Genomic DNA, 27,919 nt, shown 5'->3' on the forward strand with positions numbered 1-27,919 from the left:
TGCTGTTGAGGCAGGGAGAAAGATGGCCACCGAAATGAGAGACAGGGCGCAGCAGCTGCTCTCGCCCTTTTATAGTTTTATAGCTTTATTGACCCTTATTTATTCTACTTTATTTATTGTTTTATTGCCCAGTTTTATCTCTCTTCGGTTCTATTTCTTTGACAGTTTCATTTTCCTGCATGGGATAGGTGCTCTAAATTGAATCTGTTCATCTGTCTTATAAGTGTAGGCCAAGCCCAGGGTTTCATTTGCAGGAGTCGTGAACTTTCCGACAAAACAGTCCTCTCCTTCCTCCCTCTCGCTTCCCAGCAGATCAAATCCTCCTCTTTATACCAGCAAGGCTGTCTGTGCTCACTTTGCCTCCCCTTCTAAGTAACAGTCTAAGATGGCGCCAAGAAGGGCAGCCTCGGCTTTTGCTCTGTAAGGCATTTGTTCTTTTTTAGGGGTTTAGGAGTGTTTTAGGGTATTTTAAGGTGTTGTTTTTATTGTTTTGTTGTTTTAGGAGTTAGGAGTATGATTTTTAAGGCTTTCTGTTGCCTTTATTGGCTGCAGGACAGCTGAAGGAGTGAGCCGTTAAAACCGTTAAAGCCGTTAAAGATTCTGAACATCTTTATCACTCCTCATGGCTTTTTGCAAACCTTCCCGGATTACATATTCCAGGGAGGAGATTCTAAACATAAGAGAAGCCTCTTTGCATATTTACGCTACTACCTTAAAATATGTTTTGGATGGAGTAGCCCCTTGCAGGATCTGGAGGGGGCGTCAAAGAGGGAGGCGTGCTGGCGCTCTGGTTAAGCTACGAAGGCAAGGAATGAGATCAGCTTTACCGTCTATTCACCTCTCAAATCTTCGCTCACTTGCCAACAAAATGGATGAACTGCATCTTATTAATCAAGTAAATCTTGATTTTTCAAACTCTGCTGCTATTTGTTTTACGGAGACTTGGCTTAATGAGTATGTTATGGACAGTGCAATTGAACTTTCAGGATTTCAAGTGTTTAGGGCAGACCGTTTGATGGAAACATCTGGAAAAATGAGGGGTGGAGGAGTGTGCTTTTATGTAAATACAAACTGGTGCAAAGATGTTATTGTGCTGGAGAAAACCTGTAGTGAGGAGTTGGAGGCACTGTTTATCAATTGTAAACCATTTTACTCTCCAAGGGAGTTTTCCTCAGTAATTTTAGTCGGGGTTTATATTCCACCTCAAGCCTGCTCTAGTCGGGCATTAGCAGATTTGGCAGACAGGATTATCAGTATGGAAAAGAAATACCCAGATTCCCTACTTATTGTACTAGGGGATTTTAATAAAGCAAACTTATCTCATGAACTGCCCAGATATAAACAATATGTAAATTGTCCCACCAGGGAAATGAATATATTGGATCACTGTTATACTACAATTCCAAAGGCTTACCGGTCAGTTTCTCGCGTGGCCCTGGGTTTGTCTGATCAGTGTATGATTTTTCTCATTCCAACTTATAAGAAAAAACTAAAAGCTGTGAAGCCTGGGGTTAGAACAGTGAAAAGGTGGACAGAGGAGGCAAAGCTTAAGCTCCAGGCCTGCTTTGATTGCACTGATTGGAACATTTTTGAAATGGCCTCAAACAACCTGGATGAATTTACGGACACTGTGACATCATATATTAGCTTTTGTGAAGACTTATGCGTGCCTACTAAAACCTTGCGCATATACAATAATAATAAACCGTGGTTTACAGGAAAACTCAAGCAACTCCGATATGCTAAAGAGGAGGCACATAAGAAAGGAGATAGAATTTTGTACAACCAAGCTAGGAATGCACTGGCCAAGGAGATTAAAGTGGCAAAACGAACTTATGGTGAAAAACTGCAGACTCAATTCTCAAATAGTGACTCATCCTTTCACTGCTCTTTGATCCTCGCCTTATAAACCACCAAGGATCAGTGGAGGAGGAGAAAGAGAGTGCAACTTAGCTCATGTTGTTTCTCTCTGTGTCATACACCTGCCTGTCAAAGGTTTCTGTTAAGAAAAGGTGTTTGATTCTTCCCACCAGCATTTGGAGATCGCCAACCTTTCGGAGTCCTGCAAAACTCTTGCAAAGAAGAGAAACAGTTGCAAACATGCAGAAACACATCACAGCAGTGGAGACTGTTCCCTGAGGGTGAGTGGGGCACTGCCTGCTTCAGCCTGTCCTTAGCCAGCCCCCACTTTCGATTAGCCTGCCAGTTGGCCCTTCCTCCTTAGTATCTGTGCTATTCTTGAAACAAAATAGAAAATTCTTTCCAGTAGCACCTTAGAGACCAACTGAGTTTGTTCTTGGTATGAGCTTTCATGTGCATGCACACTTCTTCAGATACACTGAAACAGAAGTCACCAGATCCTTAAATATAGTGAGGGAGTGGGGAGGGGTATTACTCAGAAGGGTGGTGGGAATGGGTGATCAGCTGATAGGTACTGGAAAGAATTTTCTATTTTGTTTCGACTATGGCAGACCAACACGGCTACCCACCTGTAACTGTGCTACTCTTGCAGCTCTCAATAGGGCAGGCAGTGAGAGAACTAGAATTAGTTCGCTCAACCCAGTGCTTTTTTTTCTCCCTTAAAAAAAATGTTTTGGGGTAGTCTCATTTTGACTCAAGATAACCACCATTTTATAATTCAAATCAAGAAAAATAAATAGAGTAACTGGACAAAAGTAAATAAAGCACCGGCTCATAGGCTATGGCCCCACCTACCGGTATGGTTGGGCTCTCTAACTGCCACCTTCGTCATATGTGCAGATTGTTCTACGAACTGAGCTCCAATAACAACCATCACTGGTGCATTGCCCCACCCTCTCCAGGAACTGGCTGCTAGTAACCAAGATCAGTTGTCTCAGATGCTTCCCTCTTGATTGTGACTGATTTGAGTTCATTTATATGTGTCCCTTCCACAACGAGCTCACAGCAAACATTCAAAACATCAAAATGCAGAGCATTGGAAATACAAATGTACGAAATGTGAAATATGACAGTAAATTGAAAAATGATGGAAATGAATTTTCTTTGGCTAATACAGAATAAATTCAATATAACCCTTCCCCCCTCAAAAAAAAATTATAGGCTGAAGTAAATAAATACAAAGCAACACAAGCGTTAACTGACCATCACTGGCTTAAATACAGTTCAGCGGGGAGGGGAAGATGGCATACAGCTGTCTCCCATATCCTTCTCCAGGCCTTTCTAGGATCCAGTGGCGTAGCGAGGGCGGGGCGTAGGGGGCGGGGTGCCCTGGGTTCCAGGGGAGGGGGTGACACTTGGACCAACCCCACCCTGCCAACAGGCCCCGAGCAAGTGAGGCAGCCTCGCCCTGCAACCTGCTTGCAAACCTGCTCAGCAGTTTACGAGCAAGCCGCGGAGCGAGGCCGCTCCACCCTGCGGCCCGCCCAGGGCCCACCCACCAGCGCCGCTATGGGGCTGCCATGCGTGATCGGCGACTCGTGGGGCTGCCCCACCCCTGCTGCTTTTCGCTCAGTGGAAGCAGCAGAGCTGGCCAGGATGGAGTGTGCATGCCTGAAATCCGGCGCATGCTCACTCCGTCACAGGGCCGCTGCTGCTCCTGCAGAGACCTTGCAAGCTGCAGAGCAATCGGCGGCTCGTGGGGCTGCTGAGTGTGAGTGGCGGGCGTAAGGCCATGCTGCTTTTCACGTGCGGCAGCCCCACGAACTGCCAATTGCTCAGTGGCTCGCAAGGTCGCCGTGGAAGCAGTGGCAGTGGCCCCGTGGTGGAGCGCGGATATGCCGGTTTAGCACATGCGCACTCTGTCCTGTCATTGCCCCGCCCCCAGGGGGTGCCTTCGTCCGCCGCCCCGAGTAGCGATGAGGCTTCCTCTGTGCCTGCTAGGATCCTTCCTGTGGCTGGCTCATTGAGCTCCCCAGGGTCTGTCCCAGTCTAGCTGGTCCAGAGCAGGACCCAGTGGTGCAATAGGCAGAGTGGTTGAGCCAGAGCCCGACTGGCAGCTCTGAAGGTGAGGCCAGTGCTGCACACTAGGGTGACTGATGGGGAGCCTGGAGGGCTCCTTTCTAGGATCCTCCACGTGGAAGGCTCATTGAGCTCCCCAGGGTCTGTCCCAGTCTAGCCGGTCCCTCTCGGGCTTCCTGCACAGGCAACTCCTCCCTGTCCCCAGCCTCATCTGGCTAGACACCATGATTGTTTGGGCCAGAATGTTAAGGTAGTGGTGGAAAGGAGAAGGTCTGGAGAGGTGAGGTTTCTTTTCAGTGGAATGTGAGCCCCCAGCAGGTGCCAAAACACATTGACCCTGAGATTGGGGGGGGGGGCTTTCAGGGAAGGGGCCTATTCTCCAGATGAGCTCAGCATTGTCAGTTCCTTTCCCCTTCATGACCAAGCAAACCTACAGCTTTTCACCCTATGCATTCAGCTTTTCCTACCCAGGGAAGAGAAGATCACGAGGCTTCTGCTTATATTCCCAGGCATAGGAAACAGGAAATGCTGCAGTGCACAACCCCAAAGCTCCCCCTAAGAGGGCAATAGTCCAAATTAACTGATAAGCTTGTCCACAGTCATCCAGGCTGAGAAAGCTGTGAGCTAAAAACAGGAAATGTGCACAAAGAAATTCAGTACAAGTTGCAGTCCTTACATTTAACACTATGATGACCGGAGGCATTACCTTTTCTGTATGTATGTTTAATAACCTCCTGTTGATTTTAGCACTTAGTTTGAATCATAGAATCACAGAACTGTGGATTTCGAATGTCTTCCAAGGGTCAATTAGTCCAACCCCCTTCAATGCAGGAATCGTAGGTGAAGCATCCATGACAGATGAAATCCACCCATGTCTGAATTTTGCTTTGCTGTTCAGCGGTCAATTAATATGCACACACCTGTATTTACTTGGAAAATGTGTGCACATCAGTGCATGCATTGTTTGAATGCATTAATCATAATATGTACCAAGCAATGCAAGTATTCGTGAAAATAGCACAAAACGTGTTAAATTAAGCAAAATTGCTTTGATAAAATGGAGGGGGGGAGAGATGGGACCCCATGGACACCAGGGAAGGTTTCTGTAGGCAAATGTGCCTCCAGGGTCTCTAGCCCAGCTTGAGGGGTTCTGGGGCAGAGCAAGCCACTCTGGGGTGGATATGGGTGGTGCTGAAGCTGGGATCCTGCCCCACTTCTTATTTCCCCTGTTAATCTTGTGATTCTATCTCTGTCTCTCTCCTTTTGAAGCACAACACCTGGAGAACTTCCCCCCCTTGAGACAAAATACAAGTTCAAGCTTCTGAAAATCTCTCCCCCTCCTCCCTCACCCGAGGCCACAGCCACATCCCACAGTCTGATGAGGGGTGAGGAGAAGAAGCAAAGAAGGAACAAAGCGAAGATTGAACCAAACAGCAAGAAGAACCGGCTCATGTATAAATGCCATAATGTTTGCTTTGCACTTCCAAGGGATCGATCTTTCAGTGTTGGTAGCAATACTCTTTGGGACTCCCTGCTTATTGACACCAGACAAGCACCGTCACTCTGCTGCTGTTAAAATATTTACCTTGCTCCTTTTTAGTCTCCCTGGTAGGGAAAACATGTCTCCTTCCGAAAAGAAAGTCTCTTTTGTGGATGTTTTGCCAGGGAGACGAGGGAAAACAACCTTGTGCTCCAGTGCAATGTATTGCTGCAGAAGTCGGGTGCCGGCCCCTGTCTCTGCCCAGCGGTGGAAAGAGCCCAGGGGATCCCAGGCACCCAAAGAGGGTCTGTGTTCCTTTGGAGAATGGAAGACATGACGGAGACTGCTGTAGCTTTAAAAAATATAGTTTATTCACCCATTTACACCTTCAGTCTGGATGGAGGGTGTCTAAGCTAAATACGAAATAATAATAATAATAATAATAATAATAATAATAATAATAATAATAATAATAATAATTTTATTTATACCCCTACCCAGCCAAAACAGGTCTCTGGGCGGCTAAAACCAATAAAATTACAATAAAACGTAAAAGAAAGAAAAAACAATTAATAAAAATACTGGTTAAAATACAATTTAAAATGCAGCCTCATTTTAGAGTAGCCCATAAAACCGTAAAGGGGGGGGGAAATATAATGGTCTGACTGAGTCCAACCCAAAGGGGGCCAGTACTGAAATGACCTTGGCCCTAGTTGAGACCAATCTAACAATCTTGTGGCTCGGGACCTCCAAAATGTTGTTATTTGTGGACCTTAAGGTCCTCTGCGGGGCATGCCAGGAGAGGCGGTCCCATACGTACGAGAGGCAAGGCAAAGGAAAGGCGCCTGCGTTGAAGCAGCCAGAGACCTGTGTTGTTTCCAGCAACAGGAAGGCTGAGGAGGAGCACATCTGCTGCTGGTTATGAAGGTGTTCCTGATATTCCTTGCCTGATCTCCCATGCTGGTCTGTAGGGTGCAGCGTTGAATCACCAAAGGCTCTGTTTCTAAGAACTGAGAGAAGGAAAGGATTCCCTGGGTAGTGTGGAACAGCTTGAGAATTCCTCTTTGTCTGAGTCAACCTGCAAGCTTGGTCTATGGGATGCAGTGTTTAATCAGCATTGAGACCAGCTCTTCCATCTCCTTGGCAATGTTTCCTCTGCAGGGACCTCTTAGCAAATAGGAGGTGCTGCTCCCATGCTTCTTTCTGATGTAGATCTTTATGCATTTCTTGATCCAATGTGGATTTTTATCTCTCTGCCTCCCCTGTTCCTGATGTACCGGTATATCTTCACTCAGCCCTTCTCGCCTGTGCTGTTAGAAGAGGTGTGTGCCTTATACACTCTTGCTAGTGCCTCTCATGCAGGCATCTCTGAGACTCCTTGCTCTCAAGGAGACCCCTTCCATAGTCCCTGGATAAGTCTTGGTATGTTGCTCTTTGTCCTGGTCACTGGACTCTGGGGACGAGTGTTTAAAGCTGCTGGGTAGGCTGCCTCTCCGGCTCAATTGGCAGCAATGAGAGATCTTCAAGGGGTCTTTCACTTGACGAACCCTCAGTGAATTCCTTGGCAGTGGCTCCAGGAGATGCGCCTGATCCCCCATGTTGGTCTGTGGGATGCAGTGTTCAATCTCTGAGGGCTCTTTGTCTGAGACTGCATAAGAACTGAGAGAAGGAAAGGATTCCCTTGGTGGTGTGGAACTGCTCAATAATTCTTCTCTGACCAAGTCAGCCTGCAGGGGAAGAGAAAATATGACAGGAGGGACTCTGGGGATGCAACTCCTAAAAGAGTTTCTGGGCATTTGGGCCCACCTGAACCCTGGACCAATTGAAAGTCCTGTCCAGGTACAGAGTCCTCTAAGAAAGGATACCAATCTGCCTAAAAGCAGGCATATTCCCTGTACCTCAGTTCCACTCTTTACGGCTAGCTTTCTAGTTCCACTGGAGAACGTGCCATAACTAAGTCCCTAAGAGAGCAGGTTGAATTGCCCATTTTGAATCGAGAAAATCATGTCAGTTCCATTTTCAGTACTCATATTATCTGAGATTCCAAGTTATAATTAGTATATTGGGAAGAGTCCAGAACAGCTGGTGAGTGGAGAGCCCAATCCTATTGGGTTCACTGGGGGAAGGATGTGGGAAGCTGAGCCCTGCAGCCAGGCGGCTGAATCCTCCATTCACTAGCTGGTGACGGGAGGGTTCAATTCTGCTCACTATAACTGTCCATGCATGTTACCTTGATAGGAACAGGATCTTTGCACAAGCTGCCTGCCTCCCCTTGTGCCATAATCAGTTTGTTAGGTCTTTTGATCACTGTCGTTTGGGTCACTGGCCTGTTTTTGTTTTTTAAATCCAATTAATTGTTATTGGTTTTAATGTACATGCAAGAGCAACATATATATACAGTAACCTGCCCAGTGGCACATTCTTATTCAGTTCCCTATGCAGCACACAGTACACAAACAACACATTTATTTATGCATTGTAACTTGAAGGAGCCTCTCCACAGCGATTCTTATGTTGTGTGGTTTGAATAAAACTACATATTCTGTCTCATTTTATAAAGGAAAGGAATGGAAGCGAAGTCTCGCCAAAAGTGTCGGTCTTTGAAGTGCCTTTAATAACCCTTCTATGGTGAGTAAGGCATTCTAATAGAGCTGCATGCCAAATGTTATTTACCCAGATTTCAATGGGGATTTCTATAGATTGTTTCCAGTATTGGGCTTTTGCAAATCAATATTGGCCTATTGCACATCAGGTGGCTGATAATAGTAAAAATACAATTTCTCTGCCTTTAAGCAAAACAAAATAAAAAATAAAAAAAATTCCTTCCAGTAGCACCTTAGAGACCAACTAAGTTTGTTCTTGGTATGAGCTTTCGTGTGCATGCACACTTCTTCAGATACCCTTCAGTTCTCTATATTGGACAAACAGGCCAAACCCTGCGCCATAGGATAAATGAACATAAATCTGATATCAGGAATCACAAGACAGAGAAACCAGTTGGAGAACACTTCAGTCTCCCAGGACATTCTATACAAGATCTCAAAGTAGCTGTCTTAATACAAAGGAATTTCAGAAATAGACTGGAAATACAAAGGAATTTCAGAAATAGACTGAATTGCAACTTATTACCAAACTTAAAACCATGGAGAGACCTGGTCTGAACAAAGACATCTGATTCTTATGACAAAGCTATCTTTAGCCATCTCACCCCTTGCTTTTTCCTGTAAGACCAACTGCAGTCGTTAACAGTTGTCAACAGGTTTTCCACACCTATCAGCCAATCTCCCATTCCCACCACCCTTCTGAGTAATACCCCTCCCCACTCCCTCACTATATATAAGGGTCTGGTGACTTCTGTTTCAGTGTATCTGAAGAAGTGTGCATGCACACGAAAGCTCATACCAAGAACAAACTCAGTTGGTCTCTAAGGTGCTACTGGAATGAATTTTCTATTTTTATTTTGTTTTGACTATGGCAGACCAACATGGCTACCTACCTGTATCTGCCTTTAAGGTTATTGTTTAAATTTGATTCTATAGATAACAAGGCAAGAGCTGGTGTGGGTGGAAGGTATTGGTGTGAAATTTTAGAAATAGTGTGAAACACCTTTTTCCAAAAAGAATAGACCAACATAAAACTCCGCCATGCATGGAAATATGAGCCTTTTCAGCATAAAGGGGAGATGCTAGTATTTATTTTGGCTGGATGGGGTGGAGTGCAGTGCCAGTGAAAGATAATTTTAAGAGAAGCCTCCTGCAGAGGAGCAGAGATGGTTCATAGGGAAGGGATGTGCCAAATTGATTGCCATTCATTATAAGGTCATTGGCGTGTTTCAAATCTGTTTGTTGTTGTGTTTGCTGTTGTTTCTTTAAAAATAGCAGATTACAACTTAAATAATAATATCATAAGTATTAAATGCCTCCCAAATGTATCAGATGCTTTCATTGTCATTACTTTGCACACAGATCATCTCACCTCAACATTATCATTTTCTGGGTGGCTCCAGAATGGAAGAGAACACTCCCACTTATTTCGGATCAAAAAGGAAATACCTGTGGAGTGCAAAATGAGACACATTATTTAGTCCATGGCAAAGACCAGTCTCTGACTCTCGGGATAAGGAAAAGAAAGGTACATCTATATTTGGCAGGAAGCCCCATCTCAGGCAATATAGGAAGAAGGTCTATAGAGATGGTCTTACCTCTTCCACCTCTTCTATGCTTTTTAAATCTTCTCCTCCAGCACATGAACATCAACATCACCATTATCATCAGAAGAACTATCAAGGCAGGGATAAGCCATAGACTCAAGAGTCCAAACTGTCCACCTGCAATGAGCAATAAGAGTCTCCCAAAACATGAACCCATGACCCTGAGATTCAGAGTCTCATGCTCACACCTGGCCGAGTGCAGAAGAATAAATAACAAGAGATATGCAAGTGTTGTTAATCTGTCCCTTTTGTATTGCAAAGATTTGGGCTGTGAATGTCCTGTCCGATACACTTGCCTGCCCTGAATCAAGCTAGGAATAGGAGGAGATGGGGAGGGCAGCAGCAGCAATTCACAGGATGAGGGCAGTCTTCAAGGAGTGCTGTGTTTGCCCCACTCCTGCACAAAAGCATGCAAAGAGAAGCATTTATTAATAAAAACACATCTCCTCAAATCCCTCATGTTAAGAGCCAGCCTGCCTATTCACCTCCTCTGGATAATGAAGGAGAGGATATATTGCTCACCTTCATGACTCTGGCAGATGCTGAGCAAGTCAAAGGAGGCTCTCTTTTGGTCAACTGGATTGCTGACCAGGCAGGTGAATTTGGAGTTGAAAGAACTGTTCCAGGAGAAGACACGGAGCTCCCGGCCATTGTTAGAAACCTGGTACTGATTCACACTCTTTCCCAAAGCCCTGTGCGGATCCCATGTTTCCCAGGATACCTTGAGCTCTTCCCTTCCAGGTGTGTAGCATCGCAAGGTCACATTACATCCACCTGGAGTCTTGGATTCCACTTGGTGTTGTATCTGTGGGGTTGGCACCGGCTCTGTGGAACACGAAATCAGCATAAGGTTTGCGTCCCACTCATCCCAGTACCTATGTTGCGAAATGGTGCTGATCCTATTCCATGAGCCAAACACTGAAAGCAGTAACTTACCATAAACAGTGAGGATGAAACGCTGTTCTTGAAACTGTGTCTTAGTAAACCAGATGCGAGTGTTGTAGATTCCACCATCATCCAACTCCAGGTCTTTGATCCTTAATGTTGTCCCGTTCACCACGTCTAGCCGTTGTCCAAACCGGCCAGTGGGATCTGGGTGCTGCAGTTTCCCATGTCTAAATTCCCCCAGCCAATAGCCCAGGCCACCCCTTTGGGGACGGAAGTCCCATTGAATTTTCTCTACTGTAATTCCTTGAGCTACATTGGCAGGAAACAAGATTGATCCTCCCAGGATTCCCTTCACCTGAGGGCGTGGATTTCCCACTTCATGGCTTAAAGTTTCTAGTGAGGGGGGTGGTGGTGGGGGAGGAGATACAAACAAAGGTGAAAATTAGTATCATTATTGTTTTTAGCTCCATCATGAGGTCCCAGAGCAGGTTACATCTGTTAAGGAGTGGGTGGACACAGCAGACGACACAGTGATTTCCAAGCAGCTCTTGTTTATTCTCAGGCTGGAACAGAAGTGAGCTGAAGGCCTCAGCAGCCTGCTTATATAGAACTCAGCTACAAAGCAACAGTAACAACTTTCTGTAGTTACCCAACCCCTGAACGTCCCTTTTCAATCCCTCATTTGCATGTGCGGACCTGAGTGAAAACTGCAGCAGAATGAACTATATACACACACCCCTAGTGGCCTAGGGTGAGAACTTCAATACATAACAACATCAATTTAAAATGCAGTCTTAAGATGTAATAGGGAGGGTCCTAAAAATTATTCTGCAGAGGACATCCAGTTTTGCCGCCATGGTGAAGAGCAGTTCCAGCGATAGCGGACCCCGGGTATGCAGGCAATTAAGGATAATTTGAGAGTAATAATTCTTGCAATTACCAGATATAAACTCCTCTTCCAAATTAAAAGATATGGAACAGTTAAATCCGAATGAAAGTCAACACATCAGTGGCTGTTAAAATAAAGGATCGACTTTGGGACTATATTATTTGGATCAAATAAGTGAATTGGAGTGGGAACAAGGAATCAATATCTCCTAAAAATCTCCTAAAATCAGAACATGGGAAGTCAACCCAAATGTTTAATTTGGAATCTGACAATTGACTTTTTTAACTGAATTATGATTTGGTATTGTAATTATGTGGTCTATATTGGATTGTTATTAATGAAAAATTAATAAAAAATATTTTTAAAAATAAAATAAAAATTATATTGCAGATGTCAACGGTAGGGTAATGAGGTGAATCTTCGGCATATAATGGAAACTCTACACTCAAGGTACCGGGTGCAACTCTGTAGAGAGGGACGTCTACAGTTTAGCAGCCTGCCACAAAGAAGGTCCTCTCCTGGGCTGGCACTCCCCCAAAAGTTTGAGGCAGGTGAAACTACCAAGAGTGCCACTTTCGCTGGTTTTAACAGCTGAGATGGACTATGGGGAAGGAAGTAGTCTCTCAGGTATTTGGGACCGAAATCCAAGAAAGTCTACAATGTCCAAGATTAATCTTAACTGCTGCTGAATTGTACATTGAGCCACTTGAACTACCCAACTCTCTCTAGTTAAACATTTACTGCATTCCAAAGTTACATTCCAAGAATCACCTGCTCTCTGTTCTCTAGCACCTATCTGGTGTCCAGGAACTGGGATCCAGAAAAAACTCAGACAGAAGATTGGCCCAGAAAATAAATAAATATATATATATATATGTATATATATATATATATATATATATATATATATATATATATATATATATATATATATATATATATATATATATTTCAAGCTGGGTGTTTGTTGGTGAAAGCCTTGCTCCGTAACCGTTTGACCGATTCGTATCAAATTGGGACACAACATTCCTTGGCTATATGGGAAGGTTGTTAGCTACATAGATTGCAAAAATATCACACCTTTCCCAGGTAAATCCATGAATTTGTTGAAAAAAATCCCAGCGCCCTCCAGTGGACGTAAAACAGACAACAGACAGGTCAGCTCAGCCAATAGGCTGCTGGCGGGGGAGTGGCCAGAACACGCTTCAACTGCCACCACAAAGACAACTCCTTGCCTCAGGCTGCGCCATTTGCAATTATACAACAGTAAGCAACAGAGTTTCAGGGTGACCAGGGAGAGTGCAGGGGTGGTGAACAAATCACACCACAGGAGTTCAAAAGGAGAAGCTGTGGGGAGGCAGGCAAAAACAGGGGGAAATACGAAGAGGAGGCAGGTGGAAGTTCAACAGGAGAAGCTGTGGGGAGGCAGGCGAAAACAGGGGGAAATATGGAGAGGAGGCAGGCAGGAGTTCAAGGGGAGAAGCTGTGATGTCATGCACACGGAGCGACGCCCCGCCCCCATGGGTGCCACTGGGCTTGCTGCCCCCGGCAGCCCAGCGGCTAGCTACGCCCCTGGCTTTTACTCTATCCCACCCGACACTTTCAGGGGAGATGATCACCTTCATCATACACGCAGATTGCCCCCCCCCCCCAACTTCAGCTCAGTAACAAATATCACACACGCAATTAAACACTCAAAAGCCTTCTATTGGAGCTTCCTCTGAAGCCAGCAAGGGTGTTTGGGGGGAGGTTCCAGCTGGGGAGAGGAAACCCTGAGTGTTAGTAATCAATTTTGCCAATAATTTCCCTCTTCATTACAAATCAAATTCAGAGTGGCCCCTCCATTAATTTAAGTGGGGTTTGTTTGTTTGTTTGTTTTGAGGGAGAAAGCAGTGAAGTCCTTACCCAAGGACTGGTACAGCAATAGTCTGAAGAAGAGGCCTTCTTTAAGAAAAATCCACCGTCGTATCTCTCCAGAAGTGCAGAGATCCATGAGCTGCAGTTACGCTTCACAATGTCCGTTTCTGGGACTCACCGATGGGGAGACTTGCTGCTGTTGAGGCAGGGAGAAAGATGGCCACCGAAATGAGAGACAGGGCGCAGCAGCTGCTCTCGCCCTTTGACAGTTTCATTTTCCTGCACGGGATAGGTGCTCTAAATTTAGTCTGTTTATTCATCTTATAAGCATTGCCCGAGTCCAGGGCTTTATGTGCAAGAGCTGTGAACATTCCAACACAACAGTCCTCTTCTTCCTCCCTCTCGCTTCCCAGCAGATCAGATCCTCCTCTTTATACCAGCAAGGCTGTCACAGTGTTCGCTTTCCTTCCCCTTCTCACCCAAGCAAGACTGTGTGTTTCCTTCCTTTGTTTCTGACTCATCCTTTCACTGCTCTTTGATCCTTGCCTAATAAACCACCAAGGATCAGTGGAGGAGGAGAAAGAGGGTACAAGCTCAGGGTGTTTCTCTCTCTGTCATCATATACCTGCCTGTCAAAGGTTTCTGTTAAGAAAAGGTGTCTGATTCTTCCCACCAGCATTTGGAGATCGCCAACCTTTCGGAGTCCTGCAAAACCCTTGCAAAGAAGAGAAACAGTTGCAAACGTGCAGAAACACATCACAGCAGTGGAGACTGTTCCCTGAGGGTGAGTGGGGCACTGCCTGCTTCAGCCTGTCCTTAGCCAGCCCCCACTTTCGATTAGCCTGCCAGTTGGCCCTTCCTCCTTAGTATCTGTGCTACTCTTGAAACAAAATAGGAAATTCTTTCCAGTAGCACCTTAGAGACCAACTAAGTTTGTTCTTGGTATGAGCTTTCATGTGCATGCACACTTCTTCAGATACACTGAAACAGAAGTCACCAGATCCTTAAATATAGTGAGGGAGTGGGGAGGGGTATTACTCAGAAGGGTGGTGGGAATGGGTGATCAGCTGATAGGTACTGGAAAGAATTTTCTATTTTGTTTCGACTATGGCAGACCAACACGGCTACCCACCTGTAACTGTGCTACTCTTGTAGCTCTCAATAGGGCAGGCAGTGAGAGAACTAGAATTAGTTCGCTCAACCCAGTGCTTTTTTTTCTCCCTTAAAAAAATGTTTTGGGGTAGTCTCATTTTGACTCAAGATAACCACCATTTTATAATTCAAATCAAGAAAAATAAATAGAGTAACTGGACAAAAGTAAATAAAGCACCGGCTCATAGGCTATGGCTCTACCTACCGGTATGGTTGGGCTCTCTAACTGCCGCCTTCGTCATATGCGCAGATTGTTCTACGAACTGAGCTCAGATAACAACCATCACTGTGGCACTGCCCCACCCTCTCCAGGAACTGGCTGCTGGTAACCAAGATCAGTTGTCTCAGATCCTTCCCTCTTGATTGGGATTGATTGAGTTCATTTATATGTGTCCCTTCCACAATGAGCTCACAGCAAACATTCAAAACATCAAAATGCAGAGCATTGGAAATACAAATGTACGAAATGTGAAATATGACAGTAAATTGAAAAATGATGGAAATGAATTTTTTTTGGCTAATACAGAATAAATTCAATATAACCCTTCCCCCCTCAAAAAAAAAAATCTAGGCTGAAGTACATAAATACAAAGCAACACAAGCGTTAACTGACAATCACTGGCTTAAATACAGTTCAGCGGGGAGGGGAAGATGGCATACAGCTGTCTCCCATATCCTTCTCCAGGCCTTTCTAGGATCCAGCGGCGTAGCGAGGGCGGGGCGTAGGGGGCGGGGTGCCCCGGGTTCCAGGAGAGGGGGTGACACTTGGGCCAACCCCACCCTGCCAACAGGCCCCGAGCAAGTGAGGCAGCCTCGCCCTGCAACCTGCTTGCAAACCTGCTCAGCAGTTTACGAGCAAGCCGCGGAGCGAGGCCGCTCCACCCTGCGGCCCGCCCAGGGCCCACCCACCAGCGCCGCTATGGGGCTGCCATGCGTGATCGGCGACTTGTGGGGCTGCCCCACCCTTGCTGCTTTTCGCTCAGTGGAAGCAGCAGAGCTGGCCAGGATGGAGTGTGCATGCCTGAAATCCGGCGCATGCTCACTCCGTCACAGGGCTGCCGCTGCTCCTGCAGAGACCTTGCAAGCTGCAGAGCAATCGGCGGCTCGTGGGGCTGCTGAGTGTGAGTGGCGGGCGTAAGGCCATGCTGCTTTTCACGTGCGGCAGCCCCACGAACTGCCAATTGCTCAGTGGCTCGCAAGGTCGCCGTGGAAGCAGTGGCAGTGGCCCCGTGGTGGAGCGCGGATATGCCGGTTTAGCACATGCGCACTCTGTCCTGTCATTGCCCCGCCCCCAGGGGGTGCCTTCGTCCGCCGCCCCGAGTAGCGATGAGGCTTCCTCTGTGCCTGCTAGGATCCTTCCTGTGGCTGGCTCATTGAGCTCCCCAGGGTCTGTCCCAGTCTAGCTGGTCCAGAGCAGGACCCAGTGGTGCAATAGGCAGAGTGGTTTAGGCAGAGCCCGACTGGCAGCTCTGAAGGTGAGGCCAGTGCTACACACTAGGGTGACTGATGGGGAGCCTGGAGGGCTCCTTTCTAGGATCCTCCACGTGGAAGGCTCATTGAGCTCCCCAGGGTCTGTCCCAGTCTAGCCGGTCCCTCTCGGGCTTCCTGCACAGGCAACTCCTCCCTGTCCCCAGCCTCATCTGGCTAGACACCATGATTGTTTGGGCCAGAATGTTAAGGTAGTGGTGGAAAGGAGAAGGTCTGGAGAGGTGAGGTTTCTTTTCAGTGGAATGTGAGCCCCCAGCAGGTGCCAAAACACATTGACCCTGAGATTGGGGGGGGGGGCTTTCAGGGAAGGGGCCTATTCTCCAGATGAGCTCAGCATTGTCAGTTCCTTTCCCCTTCATGACCAAGCAAACCTACAGCTTTTCACCCTATGCATTCAGCTTTTCCTACCCAGGGAAGAGAAGATCACGAGGCTTCTGCTTTTATTCCCAGGCATAGGAAACAGGAAATGCTGCAGTGCACAACCCCAAAGCTCCCCCTAAGAGGGCAATAGTCCAAATTAACTGATAAGCTTGTCCACAGTCATCCAGGCTGAGAAAGCTGTGAGCTAAAAACAGGAAATGTGCACAAAGAAATTCAGTACAAGTTGCAGTCCTTACATTTTACACTATGATGACCGGAGGCATTACCTTTTCTGTATGTATGTTTAATAACCTCCTGTTGATTTTAGCACTTAGTTTGAATCATAGAATCACAGAACTGTGGATTTCGAATGTCTTCCAAGGGTCAATTAGTCCAACCCCCTTCAATGCAGGAATCGTAGGTGAAGCATCCATGACAGATGAAATCCACACTTGTCTGAATTTTGCTTTGCTGTTCAGTGGTCAATTAATATGCACACACCTGTATTTACTTGGAAAATGTGTGCACATCAGTGCATGCATGGTTTGAATGCATTAATCATAAAGTGCACCAAGCAATGCAAGCATTAGTGTTAAATTAAGCAAAATTGCTTTGCTAAAATGAAGGGGGGGGAGATTGGACCCTGTGGACATCGGGGAAGGTCTCTGTAGGCAAATGTGCCTCCAGGGTCTCTAGCCCAACTTTTTTTGAGGTGTTCAGGGGGAGAGCAAGCCACTCCGGGGTGGATATGGGTGGTGCTGAAGCTTGGATCCTGCCCCACTTCTTATTTCCCCTGTTGAACTTGTGATTCTTTTTTTTATTTTTTTACAAAGATTTTATTGGTTTTCCACAAAAACAAACACAAATACAGTAAAACAAATACAACAACCGAACACCAACATTCCTTTTACTAATTAAAAATTCTTGTTTTAAATCTACTTGGGGGACTTCCCCCGTTTTCTCTCCCATGCTTCCAATTCTAATCTACTTTAATAACTTCTCATCTCTAAAGTTTGAATCCATTACCCTCAGAATATCCAAATATAAACTTCTAAATATATAATTTAACTTCATAATACATAATATTACTTCTTAAATCAATCTTAACATCTTATTTTACTTAAACTACTGCTAAAGATCAATCCACGTATCTCTTCACTAATTCAAATCAAAAGTTCTTAACACACTGACTTCAGGGAACCATGATGAGCCGTCCTAATTACATTTACCAAAGTTTTTCACCCTATCCCTCTTCTATCCATTTTCCTTCGGCATCTCAGGGTCATCCGCCAGGCTTCTTTCTACCTCCTTCCAACATCATTATCCAGAATGTCCTCTTTTTCTTTATATCCAAAAGCCAGAACACAGTCCACAAACATCCTTGCAGAGAACTCCAGGGAACACAAAACATCATCTTCCAGCGTCTCCATTTCAAACTTCCAGTCACCTTCTGATTGTAATTTCCAAAATTGTTTTCCCTTCATTTCTGGGCTCTCACCCCAGAAATCGGATATAATGTGTTTTTCAACCCTGGGCCTCTCACTCCAACAGGATTTTCCTTCTTCTTAGAGATGCGTAATCGCTGTATATTGTTGCTCAAATATTTCCTCAAGTTCCCTGGCAAGGTTTCCTTCCAATTTAGCAAAGTTCTCAAAAAGTCTTTCCCGTTGCAAAAAAAATTCCATCAGCATTCTGCTTCAACGATTCTAATTTCTGGTTTAACAGTTCTAACTTCAAAAGAATTATCCTTTGTCCATGGGTCAAGCCCGGATCTAAAGCCAGTTTAAAAACGAAACCAGACATGGTAGAAGTAGGCAGGGGATATCAAGTTTCAGTACTTTTCCATCTTTAACCACAAGTTTCAGCCACCATTTCCCCCCAAATCAGGGTGAAAAGATTGTAATCCATTTAAAAAAGAAATACTTCCAACTTCTTAGTTCCCCTTAACGGGGATTCAGCCGATCGAACTTGTCAAAGAACTCCGTAGAGACATTGTATCCACTAATGCAGCAGCAGCTAGAAACATTGTTATATTCTTCCGTTCAGCAGGGGGGAGGAACGGGCTTCCTTTTTACATTCCTCCTGAAAAGCCAATAACAAATTTAAGTCAAATTAACCTCCGTACTTACGGCTTACGGGGTTCTTCTTCTTTTTCTTCAATTTCGGTCAGAACGACACGCACATTGCTGGCGGCAGCCGCCACTTCGCCTACCCGGTTGGGGCATAGCCTCCACAGCCCCGCGCCGTTGTCCCTTCACTCCCGCACCCCTTTTACAAGGGGAACGGGAGAAGGGTTCAGCGCGATTTTGGGCCAGCTGGAGTGCCCATGCCGCGGGACGCTCTACCCGCGGTTTTGCGGAGCCTGCTGTGCGGTGGCGGGGCTCCTACCCCCGGGGAGGCCAAGGTCGTCTCACTGCCGAGACGACCTTCGACCGTCGGCAATGGCGTCCTCGCCGGAAGTCCCCCTGTTGAACTTGTGATTCTATCTCTGTCTCTCTCGTTTTGAAGCACAGCACCTGGAGAACTTCTCCCCCTTGAGACAAAATACAAGTTCAAGCTTCTGAAAATCTCTCTCCCTCCTCCCTCACCCGAGGCCACAACCACATCCCACAGTCTGATGAGGGGTGAGGAGAAGAAGCAAAGAAGGAACAAAGCGAAGATTGAACCAAACAGCAAGAAGAACCGGCTCATGTATAAATGCCATAATGTTTGCTTTGCACTTCCAAGGGATCGATCTTTCAGTGTTGGCAGCAATACTCTTTGAAACTCCCTGCTTATTGACACCAGACAAACACCGTCACTCTGCTGTTTTTAAAATATTTTCCTACTTTTTAGTCTCTCTGGTAGGGAAAACATGTCTCCTTCCCAAAAGAAAGTCTGTTTTGTGCATGTTTTGCCAGGGAGAAGAGCGAAAACCACCTTGAGCTCCAGTCCAATGTATTGTTGCAAAAGATGGGTGCCTGCTCCTCTCTCTGCCCAGCGGTGGCAAGAGCCCAGGGGATCCCAGGCGCCCAAAGAGGGTCTGTGTTCCTTTGGAGAATGGAAGACACGGCAGAGACTGTTGTAGCTTTCAGAAATATGGTTTATTCACCCATTTACACTTTCAGTCTGCATGGAGGGAGACCAGCTCTTATGGCATGCTCATTTCAAGGGGCAGCAGCGCCTGCAGCCAACATGCCCAAGATGGATCTCTGCTCTTCCTCCTCCTCCCCCTTCCTCCCAGTAACCCTTGCCCCCCCCCAAGCAGTTGCCCTGAAAACCTTCCATATCCCCAGTCTCTGTTCACACCTGGGGCAAGGGGAAAGGAGTTCTCATTGCCTCCCAGTATGTTTCTGGGCACAATTCAAAGTGTTGGTGTTGACCGTTAAAGCCCTAAATGGCCCGGTCCTGTATACCTGAAGGAGCATCTGCACCCCCCCCCACCATTCTGCCCAGACACTGAGGTCCAGCTCTCAGGACCTTCTGGTTGTTCCCTCACTGCGAGAAGTGAGGTTACAGGGAACAAGGATTGATTGCTTATGTTTTTACACACACCCGCACAGTCGTGGGTGAAATTTTATTCAGTGTACCCAAAATAAAATAACTCTTTGATCCTGCTGCCCATAACCTTCTATCGATCTGGCTATGAATAATAGGTTGAGAAAGATTCAAAGAACAAATGAAGGGTTGTACTGGTATGTATATTATTTCCTCAGAGCAAGCCCAGTGAAATAAGTGAACTTAAGGCCATTGATTTTAATGGGTCTCTTCTGACTAAAATGGGATGTCATCCAAGGAAAACAGTGTACAGTAGAACACATATGTGTGAGCCCAAAGTTTGCTTTTTTATTTTCTCTCATAACAGAAGAAAAAGGTTATATCAGCAGAGTCTCATACTTGCACCTGATGAGTCTATTGTCATCTAGACGCATGTCTATGGCCATTTCCCATCCCGCCTCATTTAAATTAAAGCTAAGGAAATTTAACATAGGAAGTGGAGGGGGCATTGTCCAGCTTCCCCATTTATTTGCTGTGTAGTCCCTTCTTGGTCGGGACACGGTGGGGCTGAGGAAGAGGAGGAAGTAACTCCCATAGTGTGATGGGGCACCCCCTGCCTTGATGGACTGGGTGGAGGGGCTTTTGCTGCTGGCCTGCACCCTGTGGTGGGGGAAAGGAGATGGATGGGGGTGGGGGGAGAAACCAGGCTCTTTGTTCAGGGACAACCTGAATTCTTACCTCTGTCCCCCCCCACCTCCCCAGTTGTGCATTGCAAATAGTCACTTTCCCCCACACCTTATAGTTTGAAAAAGTCACTGTGGAGTAGAGGAAGGAGCTGTAACCTGTGTGCAGATAGAAGCTCCCCTTGCCCATATTTTGTTTTCTAAGCCTCTTGGCGTACGATAAGAGGTTTCTGTCTTCTGAACAACTCCATTGTTTTCAACTTGAGTTTTTTGTTCAGGTGCCTGCGGCAGCTGTTGTTAATATGGGGAGAAAGGAGGAAATCCGATAGAGAGGAAAAACATGGAAGAGCTTAGCCTGAGCCCATGGGATGCTGGATTTTACCAGTTTGCCAAGATAAGTTATGTAGAATAAGAAGGCAATGGAAGGCTATATTTAAGACAGACTGCGGCTAGAAACAAAAATATGTGACATTTTGCAAAGAGACCTGCATTTAGGACTCTCCATATGGAAAAGCATGGGCAGGGTTGTATATACTGTGCATAAGGCTTTAAACTAAGCAGCGCTGCATTTGGTATTTAGTGTCAGTGGCAAGTGTTGAACGCAGTTTTTCAACACACATACGCTCAACTATGCTCCAAAAGAGACTAGTTGGTTTGGCAACTATATCAATTGAACATGCTGAAGCATCAGCACTTGACCTGAAGGAACTGTTAACTGTGGGAATGTTTAGGAGTGTGGATGAGTATATATTATTTATATATCTCAATCCCAGCTTGTGTGAGCAAGCTCCAAACTTAGCAGAGTCACATTCCCTTTTTAAAACACAGCGGAAAACGGTTGCATAGGCTTCCTAGAGCCTCTATAAAAGGAAGATATATTCCTTGTGTATTCCCCTTGTTCCCTCTTAAAAACAAAGACACAATACAGCACTGATTATTAGATATGAAAGAGTTTACTTACAGACATCCAAGAGTCACAGGCTCAAAGAGGCAGATAAACTTAGATAAACATATTTACATGTGGTGAAGCTGATTCCATAAGGAAAGAAGCTTCACTTCTGCTTCTCTCAGCTGCAGGCTGAGAGAGAGCATCCTGCTTGTTCAGGAGATGAGGCTCCCAGGTAAGACCACACCTACTTCTGGTTCCTGTAGCTCAGTCCAGGTAAACAGGAAGTTAAGCCTGGAGGACTGAGTTACCTTCATGTCCTCTCTAGGAGTGTTGTGTTTGGCTGCTCTGTGTTTACATCCCACATTAACAAAATTTGCAAAGGAAAAGGCACATAAAATAAGATGTTGATATACTTGAAATTAAAACATTAAAGAGACTTAAACTTCAGCATCACATTTAACATTTCTCAAAGTGATTTCTGTGCTAAAACTGTGTTCTGTTTTAGAAAATAAATCAGAAATTGTTTTATGACTTGTTTTCACAATTTTTTTTAAAAATATTTTTATTAAAGATTTTCAAAGGTAGTACAATGTCTCTCTCAAGTTTTTCCATATAACATTTTTGTAAGTCAGTGTTGGTGAGACATTAGAAAAGAAAGGGGGGAAGGGGGAAGAGGTGGGTGGGACTGTGCTTTTCATTCTTCCTATAATACATCTGTGTTTGAAATACGATTGGCTGAGGGGGGGGGGGCGCGCCAGAAGGTAATCTCGCCTAGGGCGTAAAAAACCCTAGCACCGGCCCTGGTTACTTGGCATACTGATCATCTCACTTCATCATCATCATCTTCTGGGTGGCTCCTCTCTGAGATCCAGAATGGAAGAGTACTCTCCCTCTTCTCTAGCATCAGAGCGAATACCTGTGGAGTGCAAAATGAGACACATTATTTAGTCCATGGCAAAGACCAGTCTCTGCGTCTCGGGATAAGCAAAAGAAAGGTAGAGGTATATTTGGCAGGAAGCCCCCATCTCAGGCAATATAGGAAGAAGGTCTATAGAGATGCTCCTACCTTTTCTATTCCTTTCTAATCTGGTCTTCCAGTACATCCACATCACCATTACCATCACCATCACCATTATTACCAGAAGAACTATCAAGGCAGGGATAAGCCATGGATTCCAGCTCGAGGGTTCCAACTGTCCACCTGCAATGAGCAATAAGAGTCTCTCAAAACATGAACCCATGACCCTGACATTCAGAGTCTCATGCTCACACCTGGCCGAGAGCTGTGGAATAAATAACAAGAGATATGCAGTTGTTAATCTGTCCTGTTTGTATTGCAAAGATTTGGGCTGTGAATGTCCTGTCCGATACACTTGCCTGCCCTGAATCAAGCTAGGAATAGGAGGAGATGGGGAGGGCAGCAGCAGCAATTCACAGGATGAGGGCAGTCTTCAAGGAGCTCTGTGTTTGCTCTGATCCTGCTCAAAAGCATGCAAAGAGAAGCATTTATTAACAAAAACACATCTCCTCAAATCCCTCATGTTAAGGGCCAGCCTGCCTATTCACCTCCTCTGGATAATGAAGGAGAGGATATATTGCTCACCTTCATCACTCTGGCAGATGCTGAGCAAGTCAAAGGAGGCTCTCTTTTGGTCAACAGGATTGCTGACCAGGCAGGTGAATTTGGAGTAGAAAGAACTGCTCCAGTAGAAGACACGGAGCTCCCGGCCATTGTCAGAAACCTGGTACTGATTCACACTCTTTCCCAAAGCCCTGTGTGGATCCCCTGTTTCCCAGGAGATACTGAGCTCTTCCCTTCCAGGTGTGTGGCATCGCAAGGTCACATTACACCCACCTGGAGTCTTGGATTCCACTTGGTGGTGTATCTGTGGGGTTGGCACTGGCTCTGTGGAACACAAATGAAAGTGACATGAAGCCTGTGTCCCACATGCCTCTAAGTACATATGTAGGCAAATACTGTTGACCCCATTCCTTTATCAAGACAGTGAAAATAACAGCTTACCATAAACAGTGAGGCTGAAACTCTGTTCTTGAAACTGTGCCTTATTAAACCAGATGCGAGTATTGTAGATTCCACCGTCATCCAACTCCAGGCCTTTGATCCTCAGTGTTGTCTTGTCCACCATGTCTAGCCGTTGTCCAAACCGGTCAGTGGGACTTGGGTGCTCCAGTTTCCCATGACTGAATTCCCCCAGCCACAAGCCCAGGCCACCCCTTTGGGGGTAAAAGTCCCATTCCATTTTCTCCACTGTTATTCCTTGAGATACGTTGGCAGGAAACAAGACTGATCCTCCCAGGATTCCCATCACCTGATGGGTTGGGTTCCCCACTGCATAGTTTAAAATGTCTAGTCAGGGATGGGTGAGGGGTGGGGAGATAGAAACAAAGGGGGAAATTAATATCATTATCGTTTTTAGCTCCTTATCTACCCCCCTTCATGAGGCCCCAGAGCAGGTTGAAACAATTTAAAATGCAGCATTAAAACATAGTGGGGAGGGTCCTAAAAATGATGCTGCAGGTGTCAGTGGTACGGTAAAGGGGTGAATCTTCAGCATATAATGGAAACTCTACTCTAAGGTGCTGGGTGCACCTCTGTAGGGAGGGACGTCTACAGTTTAGCAGCCTGCCACAAAGAAGGTCCTCTCCTGGGCTGGCACTCCCCCAAATGTTTGAGGAAGCTGAAACTACCAAGAGTGCCCCTTTCGCTGGTTTTAACAGGTGAGATGGACTATGGGGAAGTAAGTAGTCTCTCAGGTATTTGGGACCTAAATCCAAGAAAGTCTACAATGTCCAAGATTAATCTTAACTGCTGCTGAATTCTACATTGAGCCACTTGGAACTACCCAACTCTCCCTAGTTAAACATTTACTGCATTCTCCTAGTTGTCCTAACAACGTGGCCCTTTACTGTAAGAGAAGGACATGTTTGCAAGTCCAAAGTTAAATCTTTGTTCTGCAGCAATAGGCATCTATTTATCTGTTGTCTAGGATCTAGGATCCATAAAAACTCAGACAGTTCAGTTCATTTTATTTATTTCGGCTTTAAGCCCATATACCGTACATAACAAACAAGAACAAAGAAAACGTGAACAATCTGATTTACAATTACTAACAACAAAAAAGGTTAAAAAGGTATACTAATTAAATGAATTATAATGGAGATTAAAAATTTCAAGTTGTGTATATCCATCCATTGCGTCTCTTGAGTGTCACTACTGAGGTTAAATATTTTGCCATTTGTAGAGTTACAATCGTATCAGAATCTTGCAACAAAAGAGCAAGATGAGACTCTTCCAAATACCCCGGCAGTTTTTGAATTAGTGGAAGCAATAAATTCTTCCAGGCAACATAATATAGAGGGCAAATAAGCACTATGTGATGTAGGGTTTCAATCGAGCGGCTATCACAGGCACATAAATCCGAGACTTGGCCCTTAGAAAATCTATGAAAAAGGACGTTTGAGGGGAAGACATTAAAACGTGCTTTAATAAAAGCAAAGCGGTGACTAGCAATAGAGAGAGATGTTAAATAAGCTGGCACTTGCAATGAGGGAACAATGCCCAGGTATCGCGGAGAGCATGTCCCCTCACCAAGCATAAAATTACATTGCATCTCTATGTCCTCTATCTCTATGGGTAATAATTTTTTTTTGCTGTAGTGAGATTGTAATTCAGAATTTCTTGAGGCGAGAGTCCAATAAGCGATAGTTTGGCATGGATCTTACCAGCCCAAGGGCTAGTGAACTCATCTCGCCATAGGCATTGGGCTAGATAATAATTAGGTAATCAGACAAAAGATTGGCCCAGAAGATGGTTTTTAAAAAGTACAAAATATAGAAATAAAATAGTGTGAGGTCTGAACTTCATCTGTATATAAAGCAATCAATTAAACACTGAAATATTTTCAAAGCTGCCCATCGGTCAAATTTTGGGGAATATCTATGTAATTGCCACAAGGAAAAATTCTGAAAAAGTACAATTTCCAAAACAAGGAACAAAAGTTCATTTATTTCAGTTCACAAGATTTATATACTGCTTGGTTGTAATCAAGCCTCAAAGCAGTTGCAAAATCTGTGCTGTACAAAATCTTAGTTGAAAACTCAGCACAGAAAGCTCTAACCCAGTGAAAAATGCTTCTTAGCAGCAATCTCAAAGCAATCTGGATGTGTGTTTCGGGGGGGGGGGGAGATTATGCACAATTTCTTGTGAAACCGAGATAAGTTAATACAGAGTCCAGAGAAGAAAATGCCTCTCTTCCACCAAGATCCCCAGTCCTCTTTTCCTGCTCATTGGTTTTCTCCACTAATTCACTGTTGGCTCTTAACTGACATTTATTTTGTATCGGTGAATAACTGACACATCATAGGAAAATATCCCGCAGGAAGACATTTCTGCCCTAGAGGTTGACTTATCGTCAGCATGTCCTGTGCTTTTACTCTATCCCACCCCACACCTTCAGGGGAGATGATCACCTTCATCATACACGCAGATTGCCCCCCCCCAACTTCAGCTCAGTAACAAATATCACACACACAATTAAACACTCAAAAGCGTTCTTTTGGAGATTCCTCTGAAGCCAGCAAGGGTGTTTGGGGGGAGGTTCCAGCTGGGGAGAGGAAACCCTGAGTGTTAGTAATCAATATTGCCAATAATTTCCCTCTTCATTACAAATCAAACTCAGAGTGGCCCCTCCATTAATTTAAGTGGGGTTTGTTTGTTTGTTTGTTTGTTTGTTTGTTTTGAGGGAGAAAGCAGTGAAGTCCTTACCCAAGGACTGGTACAGCAATAGTCTGAAGAAGAGGCCTTCTTTAAGAAAAGTCCACCGTCGTATCTCTCCAGAAGTGCAGAGGTCCATGAGCTGCAGTTACGCTCCACAATGTCCGTTTCTGGGATTCACCGATGGGGAGACTTGCTGCTGTTGAGGCAGGGAGAAAGATTGCCACCGAAATGAGAGACAGGGTGCAGCAGCTGCTCTTGCCCTTTTATAGTTTTATACCTTTATTGACCCTTATTTATTCCATTTTATTTATTGTTTTATTGCCCAGTTTTATCTCTCTATGGTTCTATGTCTTTGACAGTTTCATTTTCATCCATCTTATAAGCATAGCCCAAGTTTAGGTTCTTATTTGCAGGAGTCGTGAACTTTCTGTCACAACAGTCCCCTCCTTCCTCCCTCTCGCTTCCCAGCAGATCAGATCCTCCTCTTTATACCAGCAAGGCTGTCACAGTGTTCGCTTTGCCTCCCCTTCTCACCCAATCAAGACTGTGTGTTTCCTTCCTTTGTTTCTGACTCATCCTTTCACTGCTCTTTTATCCTCGCCTTATAAACCACCAAGGATCAGTGGAGGAGGAGAAAGAGAGTGCAACTTAGCTCAGGGTGTTTCTCTCTGTGTCATACACCTGCCTGTCAAAGGTCTCTGTTAAGAAAAGGTGTTTGATTCTTCCCACCAGCATTTGGAGATCTCCAACCTTTTGGAGTCCTGCAAAACCCTTGCAAAGAAGAGAAACAGTTGCAAACGTGCAGCAGCACATCACAGCCGTGGAGACTGTTCCCTGAGGGTGAGTGGGGCACTGCCTGCTTCAGCCTGTCCTTAGCCAGCCCTAACTTTCAATTAGCCTGCCAGTTGGCCCTTCCTCCTTAGTATCTGTGCTACTCTTGCAGCTCTCAATAGGGCAGGCAGTGAGAGAACTAGAATTAGTTCGCTCAACCCAGTGCTTTTTTCCCCTCCCTTAAAAAAATATTTGGGGGTAGTCTCATTTTGACTCAAGATAATCACCATTTTATAATTCAAATCAAGGAAAAATAAATACAGTAGCTGGACAAAAGTACAAAGATTCACAAAATGTTTAGGGGTATGCGTACCCCTGTGTCCCCCCCCCCCACAAAAAAGCACTGGCTCTACCTATCATAGGCTATAGCCCCACCTACATTGGGGCTCTCTAACTGCTGCCTTAGTCATATGTGCAGATTGTTCTACGAACTGAGCTCAGATAACAACCATCACTGGTGCATTGCCCCACCCTCTCCAGGAACTGGCTGCTGGTAACCAAGATCAGTTGTCTCAGATCCTTCCCTCTTGATTGGGATTGATTGAGTTCATTTATATGTGTCCCTTCCACAACGAGCTCACAGCAAACATTCAAAACATCAAAATGCATAGCATTGGAAATACAGATGTACAAAATGTGAAATATGAAATATGTCAGTAAACTGAAAAATTGTGGAAATGTATTCTTTTAATGCAAATACAGAATAAATTCAATATAACCCTTCCCCCCTCAAAAAAATTCTAGGCTGAAGTACATAAATACAAAGCAACACAAGCGTTAACTGACAATAACTGGCTTAAATACAGTTCAGAGGGAGGGGAAGATGGCATAAAGCTGTCTCCCATATCCTTCTCCAGACCTTTCTAGGATCCAGTGGTGTAGCGAGGGTGGGGCGTAGGGGGCGGGGTGCCCCGGGTTCCAGGGGAGGGGGTGACACTCGGGCCAACCCTGCCCCGCCAACAGGCCCCAAGCAAGCAAGGCAGCCTCACCCCACAGCCTGCTCGCAAACCTGCTCGGCAGCCTGCGAGCAAGTCGCGG

The 27,919-nt window shown here is 45.3% G+C and overlaps 2 protein-coding genes across 2 annotated transcripts; both read right to left on the reverse strand.

Annotated features, from left to right (window-relative positions):
* Positions 1 to 10,110: 10,110 nt before the first annotated feature.
* Positions 10,111 to 10,898, reverse strand: LOC117061463 (V-set and immunoglobulin domain-containing protein 10-like). Its single transcript, XM_033174301.1, has 3 exons — positions 10,873 to 10,898; positions 10,566 to 10,777; positions 10,111 to 10,454 (listed from the first exon to the last, which is right to left on the reverse strand). The coding sequence occupies exons 1-3, from the start codon at positions 10,896 to 10,898 to the stop codon at positions 10,111 to 10,113; spliced, it is 582 nt and encodes a 193-aa protein (XP_033030192.1).
* Positions 10,899 to 22,874: 11,976 nt separating this feature from the next.
* On the reverse strand, positions 22,875 to 26,153 carry LOC117061464 (V-set and immunoglobulin domain-containing protein 10-like). The gene is made up of 3 exons (XM_033174302.1): positions 26,099 to 26,153; positions 23,336 to 23,680; positions 22,875 to 23,218 (listed from the first exon to the last, which is right to left on the reverse strand). The coding sequence occupies exons 2-3, from the start codon at positions 23,637 to 23,639 to the stop codon at positions 22,875 to 22,877; spliced, it is 648 nt and encodes a 215-aa protein (XP_033030193.1). The 5' UTR covers positions 23,640 to 23,680; positions 26,099 to 26,153.
* Between the last annotated feature and the right edge of the window lie 1,766 nt (positions 26,154 to 27,919).

This window comes from Lacerta agilis, chromosome 17 (assembly GCF_009819535.1).
Source record: "Lacerta agilis isolate rLacAgi1 chromosome 17, rLacAgi1.pri, whole genome shotgun sequence".
Classification (NCBI taxonomy): Eukaryota; Metazoa; Chordata; class Lepidosauria; order Squamata; family Lacertidae; genus Lacerta; species Lacerta agilis.